At 44.7% G+C, this 27479-nt stretch overlaps 2 protein-coding genes across 8 annotated transcripts in view; one reads left to right on the forward strand and one right to left on the reverse strand.

The window, feature by feature from the left end:
• Positions 1-189: 189 nt before the first annotated feature.
• crata (carnitine O-acetyltransferase a) lies at positions 190-18022 on the reverse strand. 5 transcript variants are annotated; one of them, XM_083641841.1, is made up of 15 exons: positions 17886-18022; positions 14261-14412; positions 13019-13315; positions 10951-11069; positions 8575-8628; positions 7878-8043; positions 6260-6434; positions 5585-5763; positions 4180-4280; positions 3945-4064; positions 3435-3557; positions 3191-3326; positions 2737-2799; positions 2389-2526; positions 190-1269 (listed from the first exon to the last, which is right to left on the reverse strand). In XM_083641841.1, exons 3-15 carry the CDS (start codon positions 13301-13303, stop codon positions 1054-1056), a joined length of 1875 nt encoding a protein of 624 aa, XP_083497967.1. In that variant the 5' UTR covers positions 13304-13315; positions 14261-14412; positions 17886-18022; the 3' UTR covers positions 190-1053. The 5 variants fall into 5 exon arrangements, with proteins under 5 accessions (XP_083497967.1, XP_083497965.1, XP_083497966.1 ...); XM_083641839.1 differs by lacking the exon at positions 14261-14412 and having other exon boundaries at positions 190-563; positions 1036-1269; positions 17886-18011; XM_083641840.1 differs by lacking the exon at positions 14261-14412 and having other exon boundaries at positions 190-563; positions 1007-1269; positions 17886-18011.
• ptpa (protein phosphatase 2 phosphatase activator) overlaps positions 17081-27479 on the forward strand; it is a 29632-nt gene continuing 19233 nt past the window's right edge. For 2 of the 3 annotated variants that reach the window (XR_014552962.1, XM_083641843.1), the window contains exons 1-6: positions 20914-20955; positions 23960-24069; positions 24417-24503; positions 25357-25482; positions 27057-27174; positions 27368-27467. Coding sequence is in view for 2 of the 3 variants with exons in the window: in XM_083641843.1 (XP_083497969.1) it covers positions 20928-20955; positions 23960-24069; positions 24417-24503; positions 25357-25482; positions 27057-27174; positions 27368-27467 (569 nt within the window). In the remaining variant the exon portion in view is untranslated. Of the gene's footprint in view, positions 17161-20913; positions 20956-23959; positions 24070-24416; positions 24504-25356; positions 25483-27056; positions 27175-27367; positions 27468-27479 lie in introns of those variants that run through there. The other variant, XM_083641844.1, reaches the window with a different exon arrangement.

Raw genomic sequence — 27479 nt, forward strand, 5'->3', positions numbered from 1 at the left:
TCTGTATGACAGGTACTGATATACAAGTGTTTTTCTCATGGAATAAGTGACAGAATTGCTACAAAGGCTTTATTTGCAATAGGAAATTACTACAATAGATCAACAAAAATGTGCACTATACTGTAGCTGGTGGTTACAGTTGTGTAAAAAATAGAAAATACAAACAGAAAAAGTCACAGAAGAGGGGGGGGGGGGTAGGGGAGTTCTCATCTCTCCCTTGTGCAAATGTCCATTCTGACAGCATGGCTAGCCAGAATGGCCATGTGTAAACAAACAGTTTTGACACCCATACATCAGATCGGCAACATGTCATGGGTGTGAAGTGACTTGAAGAATAAAATGCAATAGCATTCTACTGGGAAGTGGTGCTGGCCAAAACAACATACACAGACAACAGTTATGTTCAAAACAAATTAATTTATTGCTAAAATATAGATTAAAAAGATGCCTATTTAAGAGACTAATGTCCAAAAGAGTCCACTGTCCAATGTCCACTGCAGCCAGGAGTAACGTTGGTGACTACTGTGTCTTCTCTAGCAGCAGATAGGTCCTCCAACCGCCTCCTGCTGGCGAAAAGGGTGCAAAACAAAACAGACTTTACTGTCTTTGTCTCCCAATGTATCAAGAGTTCATATAGGGCAAGGTGGAGTAATGGGAAAGCCGATATTTCCCCATGCTTCTCGTATGGCTTTTGAAGTTATCCCAACTCCAAATTTCCCTTTAATACTGATGTCCTTTTCATCCACAAGTTGGACAAGAAGTAAAAGTTGTTCCTGCGTCCAGTATGGTTTCCGTTTGCGTTTGCCCCTCTCACTATCAGCCATGGTTATTTTAGTCTGATAACGATGCTTCTTATTTCGATAGGCCTACCCGCTAATTGTTAATGAGCTGCCAGACTGACTATCGATAAGTACCTCATACATCAAACACATCAAACCTCTCTTTTGTTAATGGTCATCTGTGAGTTTTTGTAAAGCTGTGTCTCAGTGTTGTAACAGTAATTCACCTCGGTCCCCTGTCTCAAAGTGACTTAACTGCTGAGCTTGGCACAGCTCACAGCTTGGCTCTTGGCGTCGTCTCCAGCAGTGTTCTCATGTCCAACAGAGCCTGTGTCAGGGCCCCGGCCATGCGGTCTGTGCTGGTGTCAGAGCAGCCGTTGAACGCCGACACAGCAAAGTTGATGTGCTCGCTCATGGGGTTGTAGCAGGTGCCGTAGCCGTCCGGCACCACGGGGCCGAAGCACATGATGCAGTCCGTCTTGGCCGGCACCTGGTGGGGGGTCGGGAGGAGAACGGGTGCTGGTTATATACTGTAACGGCTATGGTTATATACTGTAAGGGCTATGGTTATATACTGTAAGGGCTATGGTTATATACTGTAAGGGCTATGGTTATATACTGTAAGGCAGGGATACTCAACTTGCTTTGCCCGGGGGTCACTTTTGCAAAATGACAGGAGGCCAGGGGCCAGTTAATAAACAAACATTAATATAAATCTTTATCTAGCGGATTATAGGCTTTTGGGGCCAGAGACAATTTTGTGCACACAGGATAGTTAGTTAAGTTAAGTTAATTAAGTACATACAAGTAGTTGGGCGGCAAGCAGGCGACGATATTTGACAATTTAGCTGGTGTTCAGTCAAACTTTATTTAATGTTAGTTTTCACTGTGAATTAGAAAATGGTTGGGGGGCCACTCTGCACCTTATCGCAGGCCGCATCTGGCCCCCGGGCCGCAAGTTGAGTATCACTGTGTGGTTGCATTGCATTCTGCTCTATTGAGGCGGTGGAGAAATTGGTCTCTCTTCTTCTTCCACGGATTTCTCCCAATAGACCCCTTGTGTGTTTGCAAACAGCGATGACGTGTTTTCATGGGCGGAGCCGAACTGAAGGCAGAAAGTGACAGCTAGTGGTTCAGCTGTCATAGGAATATGGAAGATCTGGATGCCTTCTCCACATTATTTTCAAGGTTTGCCAGCAAAAGGCAGGATAGCTTACAGAAGTTAGCCCGAGGAGAGAATGTAGTGCATATGCTTGGTCAATGCTTTCACTCTCTCCTGTTATCTCTCATCTACCTTATATTATACTTGCGCTGTTCACGTCTGCTGCGTTGAGTCACATTTTTGAGGAGTATGTAAAGGCTTTTTGCACAAATAAAAGCTGCAAATCTATCAGTGTGCTCCAGTCCCCCCTTTGTCTCCTGGAACTTTATACACCTTGTTATAAGTTGTTATGTATGATTATAAACATTTACAAAGAGTTTTATAAAGCCTTATAAATGCATTATTATGTCTTATGAATGTGCTCATAATGCATTATAAACATGACCTTCATAAAAAGTGTTACCAAGGTCTTTCTCTTGACGTCATGGTTGTCAGCGTGGCTCCTACCTGGCTGGTGGACAGTTTGTAGTGTGTGGCTACAGCATAGGAGGAGTCCGTGAAGACACTAGGCAGAGGGACGCGCTCCTCCAGAGCCTGCAGCTTCAGGCCCAGCAGGTGTCTGTCTATGGCCTGGCCACGGATCGCCTGGGGGGGGACAGCGAGGGTGGAGGTTTGGTTTGGACATTGACAGGGACACACATTGCGCGTGAAATGCATGGCGAAGTGAGCGTGCAAAGTTCGATAATTTCTAGTCCAAATAAATGGGGGGAGAGAGAGAAAGATGCTCACTCTCATAAAGGAAATAAACACTTATTAAAGTGAAATGTTTAGTGGTGCTATGAATAGTATACTCACCCTGTCAGTGTATGACCTGTGTGCTTTCACAGCTTTCTCCAGTAAAGCCACTTTTTCTGAGTTCTATCCAGAACAGAAAGAAGACAGGCATGTTACTACTACATATCACTTCTAGTGGGTAAACATCGCTCTGGTTAAAAAAGAAAAAGAAAAAAAGCTTCTGGTAAAAGAAAATATATATATATTCACTTGGAGATATTATTTAAACAGGAACAGGAAAGCTAAGTGTGCAGTAGTAGACAAGACTGATTCAAATATATTGTAAATGTATCTGTAAATATTAGGGCTCTCATTTCCCCCCCCAAAACCAAGTTTGAACGAATATGAAATCACACAATCACAATTCCGCCACAAGGTGGCTGCACCGCCCCTAAATATTCTTGTGATTTTATTAGTATTATTGCCTCAACATACTTAAAACTCTAAACAATTCAATTTTTAGAATTGATCAGACCTGTTTGCTGGGGTCATCAAAAGCCTTGACGAAGTTGGCAGAGTCGACGGAGGCTGAGCGGATGGTTTCTGTGCGGCCCAGTCTGAACATACGCAAAGAGCCACTTTCATATGTGGAACCACACCGCCGGTGCAACCTGAGGAGAGAGGAGACAGTAGCTGAACAGTGGAAAGCACTGGTGCTGGTGGAGGAGTGAACACAGTAGAAGCACAATATGTATAAACGTGTTGGCAGACGGCGTCACCTGTAGTAGGCCAGCTGTAGGCCCATCTGGATGAAGGCATCGGGGCTCATCTTGTGGGCCTTGGGCAGGTTCTTCCCAAAGTGCTGGAACACCATCACCTTCAGGTCCAGCTCTGCCACCAGGCTTGGTGGGACGGTGTGCAGGGTGTGCAGAGCGGGAGGAAGACAAGCAATTTATGGATGTTTGTAGAAATGCGTGAAGTATCTTGAAATGACCAACTAGCCTGTGTTGTGGTGTTTTCAAGTGCAACCCTTTGGCTCAAGACAGTCGCCATTAAGGCACAAGCTTGCATCTGATCTTCAGGTTACCACAGTTCCTTGTTCCACCCCTACATCAGTGCTTCTCTATAATACAATAGCTTTTATTCCGTTTTCATTCAATCCTATCCAAAATATCACCACTCAGCAAGGGTTTCACAGACTAGTCAACTATCAAAAGCACTCGTCAACACTGTGCAGCATAGTCTGACAACGACTAAAATGGCGTAGTGGTGAACGCCCTACAACTCACGTATCCATGTGGTGCTTGGCCTCCTCGATGTCCTGCTTTATTTCAGGTGTGATGTTGAAGTGCAGCTTCCTGGGCACGGCCAGAGGCACCGTGGGAGTGTGCACAAGCTCCGGCGTCTTCCTGCTCCCACCAATCAGCACAGAGAAAAGACATCACATGACTGCGTGAGATGGAACAACAACAGTGTTCCATAATATATAAATATATTTTTCAAGTACTGTTTTGGTCTACTTACGTGTATTCTACAACGTGGTCAATCAAGGCTACTATGGGTGGGCCTTCAGCAGGGGCGTGCTCGTAGTTCACACCCCACGTTCCGTCTTCTCCAATAATAAACTGAAATACAATAATAATAATAATAATACAACTGAAGAAACTCATCCTGAAGGAATGGAAGTCCCCCTCTTCACCCTCTTTTCAATTGTGGCTGACAGATATGACCTCTGTTATACGGATGGAGAGACTAAGGTTCCTTTGGACAAACTCACTTAAGAAATTCTCGGCCATTTGGGACCTGTTTCTAGCCTACCTTGTTGAGGCTGTGGGCGATGGGTGACTCAGCCAGCTGGTTTGGCATAGACCCCTTGCATGGGATCCCGGGCACAATATCTCTTGCAAGCATATAGGCACCTTATGTGACTGGTAGCACAACATAATACTGAATGTCGATAATTTATGTATAAATCGAATCCGTTCATCCTTGAGTCCAAGTGGAGGTTTGAGGCAAATTTGATGAAATTCCGTCAAGGCGTTCCTGAGAGATCGCGTTAACAAGCATGAAACGAGCGGTCGTGAGGTCACAGTGACCTTGAACTTTGACCACCAAAATCTAATCAGTTCATCCTTGAGTCCAAGTCGACGTCTGAGGCAAATTTGATGAAATTCCATCAAGGCGTTCCTCAGATATTGCATTAACGAACATGGGACGGACGTACGGATAACCCAAATCCATAATGCCTCCGGCCTGGCTATCGCTGGCGGAAGCATAAAACATGCAATTACTCAGTTTTACTAGAAGTTTTAGCCCATATTATATTATTATATTGAATATATTCCACCTTTGTCTCAAAAAAATTAATAAAATTGGGGGGCACGGTGGCAACTCAAAGCTAGGTCCTGGGTTTAATTTCCTACCTGGGATGCTGTGGGTCTGTGGGTGTCGTCGTCGTCGCCCTCCCCCCCCATGCAGTGCCTACGGCCCAGGTGGGCTATCTCATCAAAACGGCCTTTCTGTGTGGAGTTTGCATGTTCTCCACGTGCTCGCATGGGGTTCCTTCATACAACATTGGTATGAACCCCCACTAAAAACATGCAGAAGATCATCGTCAGTGAAGACAACGTTTGAAGTTGGTCCCTGGGCGCTTTACACTGAAGAAAGCTGCGCACCGCCCCTCCTGGCCTGCCCCCCGAAGGAAGGACAAGCCTGGATGGGTTAAAAGCAGAGACTATATTTCACCGGCTGGCAGCATGTGTGTGTTGAGTTGTCGTGTGATAATAAAGACAGGTTTGTCCGTCTGATTTTGACTCTGTCAAGACGTATATGCATACAGTGTGTGTGTGTGTGTGTGTGTGTGTGTGTGTGAGTGTGAGAGAGAGAGAGAGAAAGAGAGAGAGAGAGAGAGAGATGCCTGTGAGCTCACCTGCAGTGTCTTGTCAAACCAGCGGTTTCCGCTATTCCAGCGACTGCCCCCCCCGTGCAGCATCTGTCCAGCGGCGCAACTGCGGTACGTCTCTGGTGAGGTGAGAGGCGTGGGCGTGTCCAGACACAGCGTGAAGATGCTCCTCTGGATCCACAGCACTGACTCTTTATTAGTCTTATCTGGACGGACACACACACACACACACACGCACACGCACACGCACACGCACGCGCACGGACACGCACATGCACACACTACATTACATTACACAGCACTGACTCTTTGGTCTTATCTGGACACAGCCATTACATGCACACACAGCAAGCATGGATGTTAAGAGAACTTCACAGTTCTCTGATTCTGATTCTGAACTCAAATTCCTGTGGGAAACAAACACTGCGGTGCTAAATAAATAATCATAAACAAAACATAAACGTAAAACCTTTCAATCATATTACTCTTCGGGAAAACTACCACAAGAGTTTGTCTTTTCCAAGGTCACAAACTGCTGAGGACCATATTAATAGCTATTTTCTCTAATAGAAAATGTAGCCATTGTGAATTCATGATTCAATGATTTCATGTGCTAGCCCAGACTAGCACATGTATCCTCCAATACATGTGCAGTCCCCTGCATTGTGCTCAGCCTTTTCATGCACACAGAGTGGTGCTCACCCTTGATGAGGTGGAGGTAGGCCTGGCCCCAGGCGTTGCGGTGCTGGGTGGTGAGGATGCCCACAGGCTCCTGGCTGCTCTGCTGCGAGGAGTCCACGATCTTCTCCAGCTGGACATACAGCTGGTCTGAGGTCAGTGGAGTCCTGTCGTTGTGGTACACCTCCAACACAAAGAACTGACTCACATGGAAGGACAGAGAGGAGAGGTGGTGAGTCCATAGGTCCAGCCCCCAAAAACACAACTGGTCAGGTCCAAGACCATCTTTATTCCATTATGTGTCTCACCAATCAAAGTGAAAGGCGCAGGAGGCCCGCCTCCCACTTTGAAAACCTCTGGTCTGGATGTATTGTCCCGCCCCTAATTGATATCATCTCAGCTTGACTATGGCTTTTTTTGCTTTTTCCCCTCCGTCTGTGGAACTGTAGCCTGGTTAAACCATCCTGATCATGTGACCTCACATTGTGTTTCAGTCTAAAAATCAGTCTGGACTTCCAACTGCCCACATCCATTTCAGCGGGGGGGGGAGTACCTCACCAGCTGGATCATGAGATCATGAGATCACCATCACATCACCACAAATCCGCCTTGACCGCGCTCCAATATATTGGTTTGAATCTGAACCCCCAGTGGTTCACGCCCATCAGCGTCCTATGAGGTAGCTAGGGGAGGGCTTTGGTGTGATGCCAGCTAGAGCGAGCCAGCCCATGAGCTGAATACTGGGATGAAAAGAGTATCCGGTAGAGATCATGTACTTTTTACAAGTATGAGTATCATCCGAGTACAATGTGTCAATATCCGTATATTCGTGGTTAGGGATGGGTACTTCATTCAACCAAAACAACTTAAACCACACCCACTTTCGGTCTAAAGCCCACCCACCTTCGATTGAAGCCACACCCCCTCCGAGTACAGAGACAGATACAGATAATTTATTTGGTTGGTTAAACAGATACAGATAATGCTGTACTAATGGGCCTCAGGTCTCAACGGAACAAACCCTTAACACACACTCATATGTCACTCATATATCATGTAGTGTGACACAACAAGTCAAGCGTGTGCGCAGAATTTGTAGGTTGCCAATTTAAACAGTGAAACTCAAACAAATAGTTCACATGGACTTACGAGGTTGTTCTCCTCACCTGGAAGTTGTGCACTACAGTGATGTGTGTGGGAGGCCTGGGTCTCCTCACCTGGAGGTTGTGCACTACAGTGATGTGTGTGGGGGGCCTGGGGCTCCTCACCTGGAGGTTGTGCACTACAGTGATGTGTGTGGGGGGCCTGGGGCTCCTCACCTGGAGGTTGTGCACTACAGTGATGTGTGTGGGAGGCCTGGGTCTCCTCACCTGGAGGTTGTGCACTACAGTGATGTGTGTGGGGGGCCTGGGGCTCCTCACCTGGAAGTTGTGCACTACAGTCATGTGTGTGGGGGGCCTGGGGCTCTTGGCATGGTTGTTCTCCTCACCTGGAAGTTGTGCACTACAGTGATGTGTGTGGGAGGCCTGGGTCTCCTCACCTGGAGGTTGTGCACTACAGTGATGTGTGTGGGGGGCCTGGGTCTCCTCACCTGGAGGTTGTGCACTACAGTGATGTGTGTGGGAGGCCTGGGGCTCCTCACCTGGAAGTTGTGCACTACAGTGATGTGTGTGGGGGGCCTGGGGCTCTTGGCATGGTTGACAATGGAGTCCATCTTCAGGCCAGGGATACGGCAGGACGACAGCAGCTCATAGAACTGGTTCATACACAGAGGGCTACCTCCCAGGTACTCGACTGGCAATGTCTCACTAAGAAACACACAAGGTCTACAATTAACCAGCAGCTTGGCTTCTTTTTCTACACATAACCAAATGTGTTACATTACGTTATGTTATTACGTTACATTACGTTACGTTATTACATTATCCTTATTGTCCCAGTGGGGAAATCCATCTTCTGCATTTGACTCATCAGCGCCCAGGGACCAACTCCATTTCTTTTGCTCCCTTTTATAGATTATTTATTATTTTATAGATATTTTATAGATTACTAGGAATCTCGCGCACTCGATTCCTAGGCTCACCCGCTTTGCGGCCTCGCCCATCCTGCAGCTCGCTTTATGTTGGGGATTATAATAGATAGATAGATAGATAGATAGATAGATAGATAGATAGATAGATAGATAGATAGATAGATTTGATAAATATATTTATATATATTATACTATACCCCACTCACTGGTACAATGTGGGTGTGTGGGTTTGAACATGATTTGGGATTTAACATTGTATAAAACTGGGTAAATCAATCATTGTGGGGTAGGAGAGCCAGGTACTCACTTGTCAATCATTGTCTTGAAGTCCAAAACGCCAGCTATCAGTTTGGCAGCATACCTAAGGAGAGAGTGTTTATTTAAAATAAGTAGGTTTAACATTATTTGTGCGTTACCCTTGCTTTTATAGTAATCCTAAGTACAGCCCATCAAAACAATCAACAATCATGTAGGTTACGTACTTTAAAGGTACAATGTAAGATTTTTGCCCACTATTAGATGTCACGCTGGAGCTGTAACGTCAAAACGTAAACACAGTCTATAAAACATATAGGCCACCGTAAACACTCACATTGCTCTGACATATCGTCTGTCATCTACGCTATACAACCCAGACACGTGTCTGCCATCGAGACATGCAGAGTAAAGCCATACAAGCCAACATACCGCACTGTAAAACAAAGGCCCGGAAACACAGACCCAAACCGCGATACAAACAGAGACTAACCTTATTTTCACAGCCATGGCCGCTTTATTTTCCCAATCACATTCATGGCTTGATCCAGTATTATGCTGTCATGCCTCGCTGGGTCACTCTCTGTCCGTTTATATATGCAGAGAAGCAAAATCCACAGAAACGAAGCCGGAGCCTTGGACCGACGCTGCAGCAGGCTTGAATCAAAAAGCTGTGTTTTTACACATAACTCTCCTGTCTCGCTACATATATAATAGTGTTGCATGTAGTAGGGCTGAATATCACATTTAGTGCCTTTATATACCGTACCTTTATATACACAATGCCTTTATATACACAACTGCACAAATTTATGGGAAAGACAATACTTCCCCATGATTTTTCTTTTCAATTCAAGATATGACATGCATGTTCTGGAAAGGTACTTAATAAAACATTCCAATGTACTCTGTAAGTAATCTGAAAATAGTGTACTCCCCATGGCATCATAAAAATGTTACCATCTTAGTTAAAATTGGCTAAGCCCCCGTTCACACTATTTTTGGAAATAAGCAGCATTAAAGGGGGACTAACCCCCCCACAGATTTCTTGTAGAACGGCATTCTGCCTCATTTGAAAAAACAAGGAAAGAGACAGAAGAGCGTCTCCTCTTGTCCCACTATAATCTTTGGCTGTATTCAGAACCGAATTAAAAACCAGAAACTGGAGTACGTTATAAATATAGCCACGTTATAAACAACAAACTAACGCTGGTGGTCCGTATTTTACTCAAAATGGTTAAAACTTTAAAGTTACATCAATTTGGCCATTCAGTGGCGTTTTACTGCCATGTAACATAACTAGCCGCTAGCATTAGCCACACTAGCCGATTACCCACAGCGGCTTGCGTTGTCCCAGCACCCAGGAAGGGCTCACGTCACACGACATTTAATGCATAATAAAATACAACTGATGATATACAATTAGATTGACATTGAAGTACACAACACGCCAACACCACCGTGACTTAACGATGTACCAAATCGGCCATTCAGTTGAGGCCCCCCCAAAAAGCAGGTTTGAACCCATAGAGGGCGCTCTTGCTGCTGAAAATGATACACTTTGTACAATTGTAACAATTTGGTCTCAAATGTGGCAATTTTGACCAGAATCCTTCACATACCACCCCAAAAGCCATATACATTGATTAAAAGCTGAAAAAATGTGTTTTGGGGGTTAGTTACACTTTAAGGAGGTCATCCAAAGCAAGAAAATCAAGAAGGTGCTCTGGTCAGAATGGGTCAGGCATAATTCGCTGACTGTCTGACTAAAAAGGGAGCATTGGCCCTGGGGCGTATGAAAGCACTCAGTGAAGGACTGTGGAATCTAAACTAAAAACTCTGTTGAAAGCACACACAAAATGTTTGCTTTGTTTACGGTCACTGTACGCCTTTGCGTTGTAAAATGTTTAAATGTTTAAAAGGCTCCCGTGAGCGTTTCAGTCTGTAATAAAAATATGGCGTTGCCGATGTTTTGTTGTGAGACTGAATAAACTCTGCAAACAAATAAATGTGTTTATTAACAGTTATATTGCTTGTTCATGTTGTTATTGCTTGCTCCGCTTCCAAATGTAACGGGTTCTTCCTTGGCCCATGCTAAACCCTTCCACAAAAGTTCATCGGCCCAGTAGTTTTTCCATAATCCGACTGACAGACAGACTGACAGACAGACAGACAGACAGACAGACAGACAGACAGAAATGGTGGGCAAAAACATTTTTATTGATATAGGGTAGAGTTCATATTCTCAACTAAATCATTGGAAGTCCATGATGTCTTTATTGTTATTGTTGTAAAGCACATGATCTGTGTGTGTGTGTGTGTGTGTGTGTGTGTGTGTGTGTGTGTGTGTGTGTGTGTGTGTGTGTGTGTGTGTGTATGTGTGTGTGTGTGTGTGTGTGTGTGTGTGTGTGTGTGTGTGTTTTCTCACCTCATTTGTCCCTGCCTGTCATTGAACTCTATGCGGGGCAAGACCAACCCAGGGCTTGAGTGCACCACTACAGGCATCCGGTAGTCTAGATAGGCTGTCTGCACCCACCAGTCTGACAGCTGAAACATAGTGACACAAAGACACGTACACAGACAGAGATCAGTGATCAAGCTAATGCCTGGGGGGGCGTGTAGTCAGCCAGAGAGCCGTGCCTGTCTGTATTGTAGGTATGAGAGATAACAGGGAAACTATGAACAAAACATATGTATGAGATATGGAAAAATTCCATGATAACAGTCATTCTTCTATATTCTCGAACTGTGTTCACGTCTTGTCAAATTAAATAATAATCAACTACACCACTGGGAGTCCTGCTTAAGATAGTCAAGAACTAAACTGCTTTGTGCAACAGAGGAATTTAGACGACTATCTGAAGTCTTTTTGTTCCAACGCTCTCTGCATAAAACGGCAAACTGCTGTTGCCTTCTGGCCTTTGATTCTGCGTTTATACACAGCATTTGTGATGACGATTCACGTACAGACTGGAGCTGCAAATGTCAGCACCAACTCCAAGCAGCATCAAGTCAGCCAGAATAAAACGGAAACTTCTGTTTAGAACCTGGCTCCCGTAACAACTGGCCGAACAAACTGGCTGCTGTAGATCACCCAGGTGGGTGCTACACATTGGTGGTGGATGAGTTGAGTTCCCTCCCCGGATATGTGAAGCGCATTGACTATCTGGAAAGGCGCTATATAAATCCAATCAAAAATATTATTAGTTAAAGTTGTAGTAAAATACTGTTTGAGCACTTCTGTCTTAGTCATACAGACAGTGTTCTCTAACTTCTATCTGTGGACATACATTGTTAAGGCCCGTTTATACTCTACATTAAAGATGGAGATGGAGATGGACAGAGCCTTCTGTCCGTACTCTGCGTTCATTCCGTGCGTTCTCTGTCCGTCATCTGAAAGCTTATGGATACGCATGAAACGGAGCAAAACCACACACACACACACACACATACATTTGACTCTCTACTGCTGTTGGCAAAGCTGAACTTTGGATGAACTTTTGCTCCACCACCTGCGAGGGGGCAAAGCCGACTGGAGGAGAGGAGACTCCTATTTAATCAAAATGCTATTCACCAAAGTTTTTCTATATATCCTGTGTGCACTGAAGTCACAATGTTATAACCATATGTCACGTGAAACATGGATTGTATTATATCGTTGAAATGCATTGTGTTGACTGAGGGATGTGAACACGTGTCTATGGACTTCCAAGTGGAAAATGTAATCTCAATATGAATGGATTTTAATTGTATGCTGAAATAATAATTTGAAATGACAGAATGATCTCGGGCTTCAGCTCGCTCGCACAGAGAAATATGTACTGGGACATTCTACTATATAGGTTAGTCAATTCTTTCACCCTGGAGGGAAAAAGTGCCGTAAGGCCACCTGTATCGGTAGACTGCCCACCCGATGTTCGGGGAGGAGGGGATAGAGGTCCTAGGTTAAGACCCGGAGGTGTACAAAGGATTAACGTGTTGTTACTCATCGGGGAACTTACATGTCTGCCTTTTTACTCTGGGTATTTCTAGTCGTATGGGATAGCCTCTATTAGGAAGAGATCCGCTGGTTATCACGGTCTCTCACCTCCGTGATTTGGGAGTGCTCCGATGATGCTATTCTAACTCTCAGGGGAGGGGTCATAGGTCAGAGGTCGCTCGCAAATCATTACACTGCCCACTGGTGAATGTATTGCTTAACATGATACCAACGCGAAAGAGGCATGGAAGTATGTGGGCAGTGACGATAATAACGTTTGAAACGGACGCATCTATTTACGTATGAAAATGGAGTATAAATGAGCCATTATGAACTGTTTTTGCTAACAATGGCTAGCCTGGCTAGAGCTAACCCTGGTTGGTTTCCCTGACTGTTTAAATGGAAAGCTGACAACTCGGGTGTGACGTCACTCAACTGCGATATTCCTAGTTCCCAATGCAAATGGAAGTAAGCTATAAGCTTCATTCTATCCAGCATCATCTGGTTTCCAGCTCACCCAGTTCTCCGTGTTCTGTGCTCTCCTCTCCAGGCTTTTCTGCAGCCTCTCTCCCACTCCCCCTGGTCTCTGAAACTCTGCCAGCAGCTCCTTGGTGTGGCTCAGCTCCTCCGCCTCCACGATGGGCTCCAGGACAGCCAGGTAGCGCTCGCAGGTCTGCTGGAGGGGCGGGACAGGCAGGGAGGACAGCGCCCTCTGGTGGGCCAGGTAGCGGCCCGAGAGCCGACTCGCCGACACAGGCTTCACCAGACCACATGGCTTCACCAGACCACACGGCTTCACCATGCCCACCTTTACCTGAGAGACAGAGTGTCAAGAGGGACCGCAATGGGAAGTCCCTGCACTTCCTGGTTCTTACGTAAAAGTCAATGGGATTTTTGTATGGGAATTTCGGTGAAATGCATGAAGGTCTCTGGTTAAGCAAGCAAGATAATCTTCACAAATTAGGACCACTTTTATGACTTTTGGGTTTTCTGAAAATCGCATAAAATACGCATTTACGCATCGTAAATGATAAAAGTGTTGCTCATTTGTGAAGAATATCTTGCTGAACACAAAGTTTGTTGTAAACAGGCCACCTCCCTACTGAAGAAAGGCCAAAACCTTTTGTTTAGGTTTTGGTCCGAGCGAAATGTTCTATGGTCTCTCCCGACTCTAAATATAGCTGAATTGCTTGGCTTGACCAAGTAAAACTATTTTTATAAGCATTTTATGAAAGGTCTATGGGGAAAAGAATGGCAGATGAAATGCCTTGCGCACTGGCTATTTGCCAAACTTTCAAAATAAACTTAAAAATAAATCTTACAAACAAAAGGCCACTGATGGACCATTTCAGTTAGGTTCAGACGATCAGGAAGTTCAATGTCCAGGCAAAATCCACGTTTTGGGTGTTTTATTTTCCATCCCGTTCAAAAGCAAACAAACAGGGGTACATGTGCTCACACTGCTGCCTCTCTTCAGAATCACTTTTATTGCCACGATATGCAAATTATATACGAGGAATTTGCCTTAGTGTCAGTATGCAGCATAGCGGTCATGTCAATATTCAGAGATAAAGAACTAGGAAAAACAACAAAAAGACAATCACAACATTGCAAGTGCAGTCCAATATATACAGTATATACACGAGTGGAGGAGTGTTCAGTAGGCAAAAAATATGAATTTACATTAATTTACAGTCCGAGTTAAATAGGCAGTCAATTGGGGGCATCCGGGTAGTGTAGCGGTAGATTCCCTGCCTACCAACACGAGGGTCGCAGGTTCGTATCCACGTGTTATCTCCGGCTTGGTCGGGCGTCCATACAGGCACGATTGGCTGTGCCTGAGGGTGGGAAGCCAGATTGGGTATGTGGCCTGGTCAGTGCACCAGCGCCTCCCCTGGTCGGTTGGGGCGCCTGGTCGGGGTGGAAGCGTGCAGCAGCGACCGGGGCAGCCAAAAGGGCAGCATGGAGATAAATTGGCCAAGTATAATTGTGGAGAAAATGGGGGGAAATCAGAAAAAGAGGCAGTGAATTTACATGAATTTACAGTCCGAGCTAAATAGGCATTAAATTAAATATCAGTTACAGTATAAGCGGTACGATGTAGCAAGAGTAATCTAATGGTGTAAAGTTCTGGTCGAAGAAGCAATAATACTTTAAGTAACGAGTGAAGTCCATCTGCAAAGTGACATTTGGTGGTCGGAGGAGGGGGGTAGTGGGGTTTGTGGTTGGGTGTTGCTCTGGTAAGAAAAACATGTCCCTTGAGTGGTGCATCCAGTGACCTAAGACACACCTGCTACCTTTACCCTACCCCACAAGTGCTTCCTGGTGACCCTAGTGTCTACAAAAATAAAATACAAACAAATAAAAACTAAAAAATAACGATCGTGAAATAATGAAATGAATGAAATAGCTCCTACACCTTGGTTCGTATACCTAAACCGGAAGAGGGCGTGACTTTGGCTCTATAGACCCCTTATACGCCTACGTCACAATGACAACAAAGCAAGCTGCGCGCGCAACGTGTAGGCAGAAAGCAGTAAGCTTTGCATAGACAGACAGCGAAAACTCTGTCAAAGCCCCGCTGTCAGGACTGCTCTATGCCCATCTGCAACACACAGTTATATTTTAGTTTTAAAATGCAGTTCTCGGCTTACTACCACAGCTTATCGCCTGGTGATAAGCAATGTTATGCATCGAAATTAACGTTGTTTAATGGGACATGTCTTACAGACCCATACGCACTGGCGCTGTCAATTGGCCAAGCCTAGTGGCCGGCAATACATATCGTGCATTCCTTTATAACTGGGGATAGCGTAGATAATTATTCTGTAACTTGCAAAGATATATTGTTATGTTGATAATGCACACAATTCAATGACATTATGTAACGTTACTTGGTCGTTAACTAACCGAGCGATGTGGCTGAGCAGCCAGCTACAGGCAGCTTACCTGATTATGAGAGCACAAAGTCGGGCATTTTTAATGATGTCCTCGTTCCAATCAGTTCAACTTAATAATGACATTATTTAACGTTACTTGGTCGTTAACTAACCTAGCGATGTGGCTGAGCAGCCTAGTTTCAGTTTAGGCAGCTTACCTGATTATGAAGAGCACTGCAAAGTCGGGCATTTTTAACGATTTCCTCTTTCGGCTTGCAACCAAAGACACCTACGGTTAGCCTCGCACACACGCAATAGAACACAACACAACACAGTCTGTTACACTATCAACAAAGCAAGGAGTAAAGTTTTACCGAATCCCGTCAACTCATACTGCTTTTAATGCTAACCGTAGGTGTCTTTGGTTGCAAGCCGAAAGAGGAAATCGTTAAAAATGCCCGACTTTGCAGTGCTCTTCATAATCAGGTAAGCTGCCTGAACTGAAACTGTAGGCTGCTCAGCCACATCGCTAGGTTAGTTAACGACCAAGTAACGTTAAATAATGTCATTATTAAGTTGAACTGATTGGAACGAGGACATCATTAAAAATGCCCGACTTTGTAGTGCTCTTCATAATCAGGTAAGCTGCCTGTAGCTGTAGGCTGCTCAGCCACATCGCTCGGTTAGTTAACGACCAAGTAACGTTACATAATGTCATTGAATTGTGTGCATTATCAACATAACAATATATCTTTGCAAGTTACAGAATAATTATCTACGCTATCCCCAGTTATAAAGGAATGCACGATATGTATTGCCGGCCACTAGGCTTGGCCAATTGACAGCGCCAGTGCGTATGGGTCTGTAAGACATGTCCCATTAAACAACGTTAATTTCGATGCATAACATTGCTTATCACCAGGCGATAAGCTGTGGTAGTAAGCCGAGAACTGCATTTTAAAACTAAAATATAACTGTGTGTTGCAGATGGGCATAGAGCAGTCCTGACAGCGGGGCTTTGACAGAGTTTTCGCTGTCTGTCTATGCAAAGCTTACTGCTTTCTGCCTACACGTTGCGCGCGCAGCTCAATGTTGACAAGCTGTATAAGGGGTCTATTATTGGTCATTTAACTACTATTATTGTGTTCCCAAATCTTGTTCATTAACGTTACATTACATACACCCTCTGTCTGGATAAAGCAGTTTTGGGAACTCACCCTCTGTAGGATTATTTGGACAATATTGAACTGCTCTTATGACATCACTGACGACATCAGTGATGTCACAATGCCTCCTATGACATCATCAGTGGGACAAAAATGTAAACACAAACATTGCCCACTTGCTCCCTTTTATTATAAAAAATATAGATTGAAATAAAGTGCTGCTTATAGACGGTTTTAACTTGACAACAAAAACATTCTAAATTGAACCCCCGCTCACTTCCTGTTGCAGTGTTTACTATGGACATAAAAGAAAAAAAAACATTCAAGTGCAGGACTGACCATTCCATGAAAACCGTCTATACAGCTGAGCCACCCGATCTACTATGAATCACCTCATTCAATGGAAACTCCACCCCATCGAATGGGGACATTTTGAAGCAATTCCTTTCCATTGAATGAGGTGATTCATAGTAGATCGGCTGGCTGAGCAGCGAAAACAAAAGTAACGATGTCAAGTGAATATTTCTGCAGTTTGCCGAATGCTGAGAAAAAGGAAGTGCTGTGGGGTTGAGCTCTGGTGAAAACCGTCTATAGCGAACTATCTTTATGCCGAAGTAAGTGAAAACTACAATGATTCGTTATCTCTGTTCTATCAGACAAGTAGCTTTGCCGATAAACAAGGCCAGTTAAAACTGCCACCACATTTTTAAATAGACTAAAAATCCTCTCCATACAAGGGAGATCGGCACATATCAGGGCTACGAAAGTGTGAACTAACGTTAACATGCGTTTTAAAATATTCCTGTGATCATACTGAGACGTGAGACCATCAACTAAAGAAGACTGTGCTCGTTAATGAGATGTTTGGCTGTTAACCAGTTATTACTTCCTCCGCAACAGCAGAATCACCTTTTACCTAGTAAGCTAACCTAGCCAAAGAGTATTGAAGGCAAGACTCGAGAGCTGCGGCTTTATGACAACAGCGCTGCCGCCATTTTGGCCTGGAAAAAAGCCTCCTTGGCCAATGGGACAATAGCAGAGAACCGTGACAGCCAACCAGAGGCGTCTCCTTCAGGCCACAATGGCTGGTTAAATATCACCTCTTATCAATATAAGTTATTGAACGAGCTAACGCTACCTAGCTTCCTTCGCTTTGAGCTATCATCAGCCAACTTTCCTTTGCTGAGATAGCATTCGTAACCAACTACCGTAACTAGCAATACGGCTAGTTAATATGGACATTATAAGCTAAATAACGTTGGTTATCTAGCTAATGTTATGAGTTTGCTCAGGTATGTGGTCAATGTAAGCAAGCTAAGTTAGTTAAGGGTTAGCTTACCATCGTTCTAGCCCAAATGGCCCACATTCTGAAGTCAGTGGGAGACACGCCCACAAGCTGAGATCAATCAGCGTTCAAAGATCAGCAGAAACCGGTGCTTTTCTCTCCCTTCACAACACGCTAGCTCTGCGCTGCGCTAGTCTGGAGCGTCTGGGACCAAAATCGTAGCAGCACGGTCTCCCGGCGGAAACACACCACGGTGTTCCGGCGGAAACGCCAGAAATGACTCCAAAAAGCAATTCTGTTCTGAAAATAGGGCGTCATAGTAACGTAAATAAATGTGATGCGCGTTATCTAGCTATGTAGCTACAAAAACGAAATGAAGTAACACCATATAAAACCACTCTTGCCTCTCTATAGTCCTGGCAGTGGGCACGCTTTACACCACCTTTGGCATTGGGGGCGTAAACCAAGGAAACAGGAAACAAGTGCCCCAAAACAGAAGCTGATGGAGAGGACTGTGGAGTATCAGAACCAGCTAGCTGGGCTGGCAAGACTTCAGACTCTTCTGAGACTGAAGACAGTGATGATTGGACAGAAACTACTGAACCGAGTCTCTCGGACTCACAGAAAAACAGTGACGTTCTTGGGTATAAATAATTTAGTTGTTCAGTTTGTGGTCAAATATTTGTTCATAGCAACTTGACCAGATACATGAGAGTCCACACAGGAGAGAAGTGTTTTGTTTGCTCAGTCTGTGGTAACAGTTTTAGTCATAAATAAACCTTGATAGAACACATGGTAGTCCACACAGGAGATAAACCATTTAATTGCTCAGTCTGTCGTAACAGTTTTGGTCGGAAAGAAACCTTGAAACAACACATGAGAGTCCACACAGGAGAGAAGCCATTTGTTTGCTCAGTCTGTGGTAACAGTTTTGGTCAGAAAGGAACCTTGACAAAACACATGATAGTCCACACAGGAGATAAACCATTTACAGTAAATGTTCAGTCTGTGGTGTTTTGGTCAGAAAGGAACCTTGACAAAACACATAATAGTCCATACAGGAGATAAACCATTTAAATGCTCAATCTGTGGGAAATGTTTTGGTCGTAAAGGAATCTTTGAGAAGACACATGATACTCCACACAGCAGAGGTCATTTAATATTGGGCTGGCAATATTTCAATATCATTATCAATGGAAACATATTTTGAGGCCATTGATCACATGTTTTTCCTAACAATTCTGTTCTATTCACGATAAAATGCAAATCCTTAGTGTCTCAAAATGAGATGAAACAAACAAGGGAATATTATTTAAAAATTACATGTTTGTATCTTATATTACCGTATCCCACATTTCAATTGTTCAATTATGAACATCAGTATTGTCATATATTGCTATTGAAACATTGCCTCAGGCATGGGTGACTGCCTCATGCTCCTTGAGATATAGGAAACGTGGAGGCTGTTCAGGATGGTTGGAAGATGGAGATATACATGTAGCTTACGGTATTTATACACATAAATAACTGTGCGATAGTCTACCTTACCTAATTGTTTATACATGTTGCTTATCTATACATGTAAATAACTCTACAATACCTGACCGAATTGTTTATACATGTAGGCTAGCTTACTTATACACGTAAATAACTGTAGGCTAGCCTATTAATACTGCCTATATCACACTTTCAAAAACCACGGGGACGGAGAGGCGACGTCTTGTACGGGAGGAGGTGAGAGCAGCAGTGGAGGAGTCAAGATCCTGCAAGGCAGTGGGAATGAGGCAACAGGGGGCTTGGACAAGATGGGAGAACGCGATTGAGAGGAAAGTGACCTGGACGGAGCTCTGGAAAGCCGAACCTCATCGCATTAAATTCCTCATCCAGGCAGTGTATGACGTGCTTCCAAGCCCGTCAAACCTGCACACATGGGGCATAGCAGAGACACCAGCATGCCCATTGTGCTCCAAGCGAGGAACCCTAGAGCACATCCTCAGCTGCTGCACGAGGGCACTTGGAGATGGACGGTACCGGTGGAGGCATGACCAAGTCCTGAAGACCATCGCTGAAACTATCAGCACTGGACTTGTGTGGGCAAAGCAGTTCCGTCCCTCCAAGAAAACCATCGCCTTTGTCAGAGCTGGGGAGCAGGCAACCCCTGCCAGAAGAACCTCTGCAGGCATCCTGACCTCTGCCAGAGACTGGCAGTTGTTGGTGGACCTTGAACAGCAGCTGAAGTTCCCCAGCCACATTGTAGTCACCACCCTGCGACCAGACATCGTCCTTGTGTCTGAGTCCACCAAACAAGCCGTGCTGCTGGAATTGACAGTCCCGTGGGAAGACCGCCTGGAAGAAGCCTTTGAGAGGAAACTCTCCAAGTATGCGGGACTGGTCAGCGACTGTCAGCAGGCTGGATGGAGGGCGAGGTGCCTCCCAGTGGAAGTGGGCTGCAGAGGCTTCGCAGCCCGCTCTTTGGTCAGAGCCTTTAGTAGTTTAGGGATCGAGGGAGAGAGAAAGAGGAGAGCCATCCGCAGTACCACCGAAGCGGCAGAGAGGGCCTCAAGATGGCTGTGGCTCAAGAGAGGAGAACCTTGGAGTCATGGTAGCTAGCTAGCCATCTGGACACGAGCCGGGGTTTACCCCCGGCTGGGTCACCTGGAGGAGGGTGTATAATGTTGAAAGACCCGAAACACCCGTTGATCCCAGGAACATTACTGATGACGTGTCCAGAGGCATCAGCAGATGTATGTACACAGCAATACTGCCTATATCACACTTTCAAAATAGACGCTCTTTCATACACATATTATTATTCTTGCAGTAATTAATGTTAATGTTTAATTATCCTTTGTGATTCTTGTTTGTTTTAGCCTGAGCATACTTTTTCAATTTCCTTGTATGTGTATTGGCCAATAAAGCTGATTCTGATTCATTAGAACTGGTTGGTTGTTTCTCTCGCGAGATCTGGCAACACTGGTTCAACAGCTGTCGAATCTAATGTGAACAGTGGGTGGCAGCAGTCCGCACTCCGCAGTCACAGCTTTGAGTCTGCCCAAATGAAACAAGTAGAAGAAGAAGATCCTGTTATGTGTCGCCATGGCGGAAACTGGACATCACCAGTCAGGTAACTCACACAGGCACTTTATTGCTTCTTGTTCGCATCAATCACAACTTCTACTGCGTGTTTGCTATCATGTACAAACTAACTAGGTTAGCAGCTGCTGTGCTACACATGAGATCATTCGTCGAACTGGCTAATGTTTCCTAACTACATGATATGACATGTGACGTCAGTGACTGTGTGCTCTCCACCCGGCTGGTGTAGCTGGCCAGTATACTGCCGACTTGCAATCTAAGCACTTGTTGGTTGACGTTACATGTAGCATTCAATGTTACTGACGTGTAAACAACTCTAGGTTAGCTTAGCTCCCGGGGTAGTGCTGGAAAGGAGAGAGAGAGTTAGCAGAACAGTCAGTGTCGTAGACAGACTGCTGAACTCATGGCTGCACTTGGCTTGTAACGTTACAGGGTACCCGTTTCCCCCCGTTTCTAACCGTATTAGCTTCAAAACCGCGCACATTGCTTCCAGGTTAGTATTATTTTGTACAGACAGATAAGTGAGGCTGACATGTTAGAGGTTTGATCCAACGTTAAAGGAACACTCCGCCGATTTTCAACCAGCTTTAGCATTACAACATCAGTAGTATTCATAAGGTTACTCTGGAGTTACTTCCGGTGTCGTTGCTACGCAACGCTGGGGGTACGAGGCTCGCTTTATAGGTTACGTCCACGGACGCCAAACTCAATACAAAAACATGTCATCAGTTTTACTGTTGTCTTGCTTGTCACTAAGTGCGCCCGACTGCTATAACATGACTTTAGACCTGTTCTGAATCAGTGGGGTCCAGTAGCGGCTGGTGCATTTTTGTCCAGGGAGGGCTATACCAAATATAAGCCTGGACAATGGCGTTGAAATCAATATGATAATCATAAGAATTATTCTCAATATCAATATCATATGTTTCACCAGGCCCGGCGCCACGAGGGGGCCTCAGGGGGCTTAGCCCCCTCAGTTCAATTTTCGGCCCCCTCACTTGAAAAAAAAAAAAAAAAAAAAAAAAAAAATTTTTTTTTTTTTTTTTTTTTAAAGAACAGTTAATCTATAAAGGCCAGTTAGGCAATGTTTGTACCTGACATGTTTAGGCTGCTGTTTCTGCAGTCTTCATCAAATTTGATCAGTTTAAGTTGATGTAGGCTACCCCCTGTAAACATAGCTCTGTTGTTTCAGAATTGGCAGGGAAGCACTATTTGCTGTGCTTTGGTTGTCACAAGGTGTCAGAGATGTAGCTATTTATTCAATTTGAACCTATGAACCCTTGAACCTCTATTAATGCCTTAATCTGCTGCTGTGAAATAAATGTTTTATTTGATTTTGAATAGTAGTCTTTCTTGTGTTATTGCGCTTTTCAGAGGTTATTATGGTTAAAAAGTCCAGAAATAGGCATAGCGGGTATATAACCTATGTTTTACGATATAAAAATATCATATTAAAAAAAAAAAAAAAAAAAAAAAAAAAAAAATCAGCCCCCTCGCCAGTTATAACAGCCCCCTCAGTCATTTCATCCTGGCGCCGGCCCTGTGTTTCACGTATGCAAAATCAGTGTTCATCTCATTGAACTGAATGGTGATGTCAAACAAACCTTACATTTTCAAATAATATTCCTGCCATACCTCATTTGATTAGTTTTTAAGTAACATTTGCTTGTCATCATCAATTTAGACAGCAAAAATGTCACTATTAAAATAACTTCATATCATCACGATGATTCTACTGAAAGACAACAAACAATAATAGGCTATTGAATTATCATCCACTCCAGCCCTAAATCAAGCAAGTACTAATGGACGTTAGCCTACTAGTAGCCTACCTTCTGAATCATATGGGCAACAGATTAGTAGGCATATCAATCACGGAGCAGATTACAGAAATAGACAGTAACCTGGTCAGCAGCCCTCTGATCTCTACATCAAACTTCCCTTTAGCATCCATATTTACTTGAAAAGCACATGGCATAAACACTTTGGAAGAAGGACTTGCCACAGCATGTGAATGAGTTACATTACATTACCTATGAGGAAAGCACGTTCGTGCATGCAAATAGAGTCCGTCAAGAATGCATTGCCGTCGCTCTACCTGGCCCCACCTCCACCTGGTCGCTAGATACCAGCGCCCCGAATCCCTTTGTTTTGAGAGCGCATTTACACAGATCCTGGCTTAGCACTGGTGGAAGCCGGAAGTCCCCGGACGCCGTCCGTGGCAGAAAGTAGTTGACCCAAAACAGTACACATGTAGATGATTATGAATCTACATATTTATTGCAGATTATATAGGCTACTAATATCTAATATTCACCTCGCTCATAAAAAAAAATATATAGGCTATATATATATATATATACGTTTTATTTCCCCCTCATTCATGTGCGTAGGTGGGGCGGCGCCCTGGCGCCCTCTAGTGGGCGGCCGCCACTGGTCTTTTGTAATATTCTGACTAAAAACCGAAGCTCAGACCACGTACGTGTCTGGTTTATTTACAAAATTCACATCCGCGCTCATTGTTTTGAATGGCGGGTTACTCCCAGTTCCGGGTCCCATGCTGCCCCCCTTGCTGGCGTGACGTCAGAGTAACCTTACAAATATCAGAAAAGTGTAAACAGTTTTGCAGTCAGCACCACTGCTGGCCATTTGGGTGCCCTAAGCGTAATTGTTGCTGCCCCCCTTGTCCCAAGAAAAACTCACAAATGCAATCATATACGAGGGATCAGTGGCTGTAACTTCTCACCTGTTTGTAACTCCCATGCCGTTTCTCCAATTTTCAAGTCACTTTTTTCCACACGTTCACCTGAACGTGCGCTACAAATTTGCCTCAAGGACTATTAGGGGTTCAATTTGCGCAATGCTTGAACCCCTGCCATTGCCGCTTGCGGCTATATATTGTTTTTGTTTTTGCTAGAAATGCCCATCCCTACCAAATGTCATTTTTTCCCCGTTTTGCAGAAATCATATGGCCCTAATATCTGAGCTTTCTGTTTTGGTGTCTGAAAATTCTCTCCACTTGGGATTTTCAGGATGCTCTCCTGAGGATGATACACCAAAACTCCCAGCCAACTCCACCTTCATGATCCCTAAGAAAGAGATCAGCATGGTTCCTGACATGGGCAAGTGGAGACGATCTCAAGTAAGTACTAAGTACCATCCTGTGACCTCAAATCCCTAATGTCCGAACAATACCCACACCAGATTATGAGAAGTCCTAACTATTCCCAAACCTGATGGCAAGCATTTGTGGGAGACTTGAGAATCGGAGAAAATATGTTTATCTAACGAGATTAGATGAATATGCTCATTCATAATAGTAGGAGAAACTTGGTGCTAAGGTAAGTTGGGGGGGGGATCGATGCGGCATTGTATCGTAATATTTTTGGAGGCTTTGAGCACCATCCAGTTCCATTGTCAGTATTGTGCATGAACACGCTAAAAGAGTGCCGTTCATTGAATAAGCTCATATTCATACTCTGTTTAAAGGCATATGCAGACTACATGGGCTTTGTTCTGAAGCTGAACGAAGGTGTGAGGGGGAAGAAGCTGACATGTGAATACCATGTGTCTGAGGTATGTTGTTTTCCATATCTACAGTATGGCTTAGAAGAGCATGTTTCTCCTTATATTTGGTTTCCACTCAACTGCCTACCAGAGAGGACTTGGCACTTACTTGGTTGTTGGTTGGAACCACGCTATGGAAAAAAGGCCAATGTCACACATACATGTGTCATACATGTCACACCCTCTTCCGGGTTCGGCATACGAATGAAGGGATTTTATCCACAATTCATTTTTCCATATATATTTCGTGAAATGCTTTATAGTTTCACTTGGTCAAACCAAGTAATTCAGAGAGACCATGTAACATTTCAGTCGGACCAATAAATAAACAAACAAACATATATATATATATATATATATATATATATATATATATATATATATATATATGAAGAATTTATTTCCAAAAACAGGTCAATAACATTCTTAAAATGAATAAACAACACCTGTTTGATACTCCCTGGAGTGCACATAAAAACATTGAGGTGATTCATGTGAAAATGAGCAGGTGAATATGTTGTAATTATGATTGATAATAAACACAACAAATAAAACAATTGCAATATAAATACATCAATATATAATATAAAGCAGGGGTCAGCAACCTATGGTACAGGTGCCAACTCTGGCACGCGAAGGGTTAACCAGTGGCACGGCAGCACACAGTAGCAATATACGTGCGCAATTGAGATTTTTTTTTTGTAGAAATGTTGAAGTGCCCTGCCAACTTACCATTTCACAGCCATTTGCAGTTGCGCAACCTGTTATTTAGGATATTTACGGTAGTGACCTGCTCAACTGCAAATGGCATAGTGCATAGTGTTCATTTGTTCACATGGACTGTTGACTTGTTCCCTGACAGACGGTTGAGAAGTTAATGGAGCTGCTGGAGACACTGGACCGCTGGATCAATGAAACCCCTCCCGTCGACCAGCCCTCCCGCTTTGGGAATAAAGCATACAGAACCTGGTACGCCAAGCTAGACCAGGTGGGCACACACACACACACACACACACACACACACACACACACACGCACGCACGCGCACACACACACACACACACACACGCACATGTGAACTAAAATGAGTTTGCGGCCCCCTGTAGGAGGCAGAGGCCTTGGTGTCTGTGAACTAAAATGAGTTTGCGCCCCCTGTAGGAGGCAGATGCCTTGGTGTCTGTGAACTAAAATGAGTTTGCGCCCCCTGTAGGAGGCAGAGGTCTTGGTGTCTGTGAACTAAAATGAGTTTGCGCCCCCTGTAGGAGGCAGAGGCCTTGGTGTCTGTGAACTAAAATGAGTTTGCGCCCCCTGTAGGAGGCAGAGGCCTTGGTGTCTGTGAATTAAAATGAGTTTGCGCCCCCTGTAGGAGGCAGAGGCCTTGGTGTCTGTGAATTAAAATGAGTTTGCGCCCCCTGTAGGAGGCAGAGGCCTTGGTGTCTGTGAATTAAAATGAGTTTGCGCCCCCTGTAGGAGGCAGAGGCCTTGGTGTCTGTGAACTAAAATGAGTTTGCGCCCCCTGTAGGAGGCAGAGGCCTTGGTGTCTGTGAACTAAAATGAGTTTGCGCCCCCTGTAGGAGGCAGAGGCCTTGGTGTCTGTGAATTAAAATGAGTTTGCGCCCCCTGTAGGAGGCAGAGGCCTTGGTGTCTGTGAACTAAAATGAGTTTGCGCCCCCTGTAGGAGGCAGAGGCCTTGGTGTCTGTGAATTAAAATGAGTTTGCGCCCCCTGTAGGAGGCAGAGGCCTTGGTGTCTGTGAATTAAAATGAGTTTGCGCCCCCTGTAGGAGGCAGAGGCCTTGGTGTCTGTGAACTAAAATGAGTTTGCGCCCCCTGTAGGAGGCAGAGGCCTTGGTGTCTGTGAATTAAAATGAGTTTGCGCCCCCTGTAGGAGGCAGAGGCCTTGGTGTCTGTGAATTAAAATGAGTTTGCGCCCCCTGTAGGAGGCAGAGGCCTTGGTGTCTGTGAATTAAAATGAGTTTGCGCCCCCTGTAGGAGGCAGAGGCCTTGGTGTCTGTGAATTAAAATGAGTTTGCGCCCCCTGTAGGAGGCAGAGGCCTTGGTGTCTGTGAATTAAAATGAGTTTGCGCCCCCTGTAGGAGGCAGAGGCCTTGGTGTCTGTGAATTAAAATGAGTTTGCGCCCCCTGTAGGAGGCAGAGGCCTTGGTGTCTGTGAATTAAAATGAGTTTGCGCCCCCTGTAGGAGGCAGAGGCCTTGGTGTCTGTGAATTAAAATGAGTTTGCGCCCCCTGTAGGAGGCAGAGGCCTTGGTGTCTGTGAATTAAAATGAGTTTGCGCCCCCTGTAGGAGGCAGAGGCCTTGGTGTCTGTGAATTAAAATGAGTTTGCGCCCCCTGTAGGAGGCAGAGGCCTTGGTGTCTGTGAATTAAAATGAGTTTGCGCCCCCTGTAGGAGGCAGAGGCCTTGGTGTCTGTGAATTAAAATGAGTTTGCGCCCCCTGTAGGAGGCAGAGGCCTTGGTGTCTGTGAATTAAAATGAGTTTGCGCCCCCTGTAGGAGGCAGAGGCCTTGGTGTCTGTGAATTAAAATGAGTTTGCGCCCCCTGTAGGAGGCAGAGGCCTTGGTGTCCACGGTGCTGCCTGCTGAGCAGCAGGCAGCCGCTCCGGAGATCGCAGTCTATCTGAAAGAGGCTGTCGGCAACTCCACCAGGATAGACTACGGAACAGGTAAGTCTGCTTTCTCTCTGTGTGTGTGTGTGTGTGTGTGTGTGTGTGTGTGTGTGTGTGTGTGTGGTGAGTGGTGAGTGAATGAATCTTATTTTCCAATGTATTTTCCAGAGGTTGAAAGTACACAAGTACTAGTACTCAATAGTTTTTTTTGAGGATTTGTACTGTTTTTTATGCTATACTTGTCATTCAGGTCATGAAGCTGCCTTTGCTGCCTTCCTCTGCTGTCTGTGTAAGGTTGGAGCTCTCAAGGTGGATGATCAGCTGGCTATCATCTTTAATGTGTTTAACAGGTGGGCTACCTC

Source organism: Poromitra crassiceps (assembly GCF_964638095.1).
Source record: "Poromitra crassiceps genome assembly, chromosome: 8".
Classification (NCBI taxonomy): domain Eukaryota; kingdom Metazoa; phylum Chordata; class Actinopteri; order Beryciformes; family Melamphaidae; genus Poromitra; species Poromitra crassiceps.

Excerpts from the sequence above, each read along its gene's own strand:
- crata (XM_083641839.1), bottom strand. The coding sequence starts at position 17,912 with ATGTGGGCCATTTGGGCTAGAACGATG. Across the intron at positions 6,435-7,877 it reads CTGTAGTGCACAACTTCCAG|TTCTTTGTGTTGGAGGTGTA; the intron begins GTGAGGAGCCCC and ends CATGTGAGTCAG. Across the intron at positions 4,065-4,179 it reads GACCACGTTGTAGAATACAC|GAAGACGCCGGAGCTTGTGC; the intron begins GTAAGTAGACCA and ends TGGTGGGAGCAG.